This window comes from Nyctereutes procyonoides, unplaced genomic scaffold, assembly GCF_905146905.1.
Source record: "Nyctereutes procyonoides isolate TBG_1078 unplaced genomic scaffold, NYPRO_anot_genome, whole genome shotgun sequence".
Taxonomy (NCBI): domain Eukaryota; kingdom Metazoa; phylum Chordata; class Mammalia; order Carnivora; family Canidae; genus Nyctereutes; species Nyctereutes procyonoides.
Genome location: NW_026575021.1, coordinates 17,459,801 through 17,462,850, shown reverse-complemented (window position 1 = coordinate 17,462,850; position 3,050 = coordinate 17,459,801). Strand labels below are relative to the sequence as shown.

The following is a 3,050-nucleotide window of genomic DNA, read 5'->3' as shown; positions in this document are numbered from 1 at the left end:
CCTCTCTTTCTCTCTCTCTCTCTCTCCCTCTCTCTCTCTCTATCATAAATAAATTTTAAAAAAATTAAAATAAATGAATAAACAAATATAATCTGCAAAACCCAATTCAGAGTGAAAGGGTAGAGAGGGAAGAGAGGCCTCTCCAGTTCCAGCAGCTCCAATGTCTTTTTTAAGGACCAATTCTCTTTTCTAAAGCTCTAACTGCCGGGCGGGACCAACCCCGCCTGGAGATCGCGGATCGCGGGGCGCCCCCCCCCCCCCGCCGCTCCCCGGGGACTCAGGAGGAGGAGCTGGCACCGCGCGCCCGGGCCTGGCGGGAGGCCCGGGATGGGGGCGGGGGTGGCGGTGGGGGTGGGGGGGTGGGGGTGGCCGGGCGGGGCCCCCTGCCCTTCCCCTTCCGGACCCGGGAATTCCCCGGCCCCCTCCGGCCGCGGATAAAAGGGCTTCCCCGGCTCCGGGAGCCCCAGAGGCCGCTCCGCCCGCCCCTCCGAGCCGAGCCCCATGGCCCCCGCCGCGCCCCGCGCCCCCCGCGCCCCCCGGCTCCCCGGCTCCTCCGCGCTGCTGCTCCTGCTCCTGCTCCTGCTCCTGGGCCCCGCGGGGACCGCAGGTGAGACTCCGCGCCCCGGGGCCAGGGCGGGCCGCGGGCCGGTGGGCGCCCCCCGGGGCCAGCGCGCCCACCCAGCTGCTCTCCCGTCCCCGCAGGGGCGCCGGTGGTCGCCGAGCTGCGCTGCCAGTGCTTGCAGACCCTGCAGGGAATCCACCTCAAGAACATCCAGAACGTCCAGGTGACGCCCTCAGGACCCCACTGCGCCCGAACCGAGGTCATGTAAGTGATGCGCCGCCGCCCCCGGCCCCCCGCCCCGCCCCGCCCCGCCCCGCGTCCTGCCCACGCGCCTCCTGCCCACGCGCCTCCTGCCCACGCGCCTCCTGCCCTCCCTCCGCAGAGCCGCGCTCAAGGACGGACGCGAGGTGTGTCTCAACCCCGAGGCCCCGCTGGTCAAGAGAATGATCCAGAAGATCCTGAGCAAGTGAGTTGCGCCTTCATCCACACCGGGGGCGAGCGTTGTGGGCCCCGGACACCTGCGGGGGGTTTGTAAACCCAGGGTGCAGCTCCAGGACTGGAAAGGATCATTAGTTCCTAGTTACATCTCCTACTAAGATCATCCATCTGTTCGGGTGCCGGATTCCCAGTGCCCTCCATCCCCGTGCGAACCGACAAACATATGTGTTCCTAAGAGATGAAGTAGATTTGGCCAATGATGCTGAAATGCCTCCTAACCATTAAAGGACAAAAAGTATTGACCCTCCATCGCTGGCGGGCTTCAGCCCTGAAAAATGGAATGACTCTGGTTTGGGGCAACTTGAGCCTCTGAAGTTTAGCTTGAAGAGCAAGGGCTTTGCAGTGAGAGCTCCCTAAGCTCGAGTCTAGGATCCCCATGAAAATTCTCTAATCCCTTTGAGCCTCAGCAAAATGGGATAGATAATAATAGCTATTTCCTGGGCTGTAGGAGGTTTCAGCGAGGTCTTCCATGTGGAATTTTAACTCAGTGTGACGGTGAGTGCTAGGTTTTAGCGCTTTCCAGTCAGTAACAGAGTTCCACAGCCGCCTCTCCTCAGTAAAGAAGCAGCCTCTCTGCTGTGCAGGGCAGTGGCTACTAGGGGACCTTCTGAGTGCAGAGCTGGGCCAGGCCTACATACAAACCCCTGCAGCCTCAGGGGCCAGTGTGAGAGAAGAGCAGCATTCCTGAACACCTGTAACGCAACCCTGTTCTCCTCATAGGGGCAGCACCAACTGACCTCCAGACAAGTAAGGAGCTATTCTGGTGGTGGTTCCTGAAAGACTTCTAGGAACTGAAAATGAAGAAGAGAGCAGCTGGTTTCTGCAGACATCTAGAAAGGCCTTAATGTGTTTGACTATTACGAGTTCTATTTATTTATGTTTGTATTTATTTATCTTTCAAAGCTCATATTTAATATTTTACTTGTTAGTATTTAAAGATGTGAATGTGTCTAATCAAACATAATTCAGTCCTGACTGTCTTTTAATCTGAAGATGATGGGTTTTAAATGTCCCATTAAACCTATGTTTATTGGGAGATCATCAAGTGCCTGGGCACAGTGAGTGATGGGGAGGGGGATGAAAGAAGGGAATCAAAGCAGGTGGACAGTGTGTACACATCTATTTTTGTGCTTGTTTAAAAGAATGTCAGTTGTTATTTATTGAAACTATTTCACATTATGTGGTCAACATTTTTATGTTGAAGCTTCCCTTGGACATTTTATGTCTTGCTTGTAGGGCATAATGCCTTGTTTAATGTTCATTACGCAATGTTCTGTTTTGGAACAGAGAAGTTAAAACTACTGTTATGTTTTTACAAATGATATGACAATAAACGTTTTGCAAAAAATAACATGCTCAGGTTTTTTTCTTCTCTTCTGGTTCCTACTGAGTGCCCAAGGTACTACACAGTTAAACTGTAAATCACACTTAACTGTATGCATGCTCCTGGTTGTTACTTTCCTTACCTTTCTCTTACTCATGGGATATTTGACACACTAACCTACCCAACCGCCTTGAGAATCCTAATTTTACACAAAATGTTGCTGCTTTTCACACTGATTCATTATTCAAAATTAGTTCTTTATAAACTTCTGGATTTTTATAAATATTGTAACAAGAGCTCCTATTAAATACTTTGGGTAAGCGGTTTTCAAACAATTATGCAATTCCTTCCCTTTTGATGAGGCTGGGATCAAAAGGTGGAAAAGTGGATTCTGCCTAAGAACTTGAACAATTTGTGTCATTTGATAAGAATAATGATCTATGTTAATACTTACTAAAGCAAAAAAAAAGAAGAAGAAGAAGAAGAAGAATGATCTATGGAGATAAGTACATGCTGTAAAGTGTAATACCAAAAATAATGAAGGATAGGTAGGAAGAGAAGTGGATTTAGAATATAATATATATCTTGGATTGTTGGAGAAAGTATTAATTGAAGGAAAATTTTAATGTGGCAAGAATATATATAGCAATTTTTAAGGTAACCACT

General features: G+C 50.4%; 1 protein-coding gene across 1 annotated transcript; it reads left to right on the top strand.

Annotated features, from left to right (window-relative positions):
• Positions 1-479: 479 nt before the first annotated feature.
• On the top strand, positions 480-2,395 carry LOC129520159 (permeability factor 2-like). Its single transcript, XM_055341193.1, has 4 exons — positions 480-607; positions 703-826; positions 945-1,028; positions 1,781-2,395. Exons 1-4 carry the CDS (start codon positions 502-504, stop codon positions 1,794-1,796), a joined length of 330 nt encoding a protein of 109 aa, XP_055197168.1. The 5' UTR covers positions 480-501; the 3' UTR covers positions 1,797-2,395.
• Positions 2,396-3,050: the final 655 nt, after the last annotated feature.

Coding starts and splice junctions, on each gene's coding strand:
- LOC129520159 (XM_055341193.1), top strand. CDS start 502: ATGGCCCCCGCCGCGCCCCGCGCCCCCCGCGCCCCCCGGCTCCCCGGC. Junction 608..702: donor GGGCCCCGCGGGGACCGCAG/GTGAGACTCCGC, acceptor CCGTCCCCGCAG/GGGCGCCGGTGGTCGCCGAG. Junction 827..944: donor TGCGCCCGAACCGAGGTCAT/GTAAGTGATGCG, acceptor CTCCCTCCGCAG/AGCCGCGCTCAAGGACGGAC.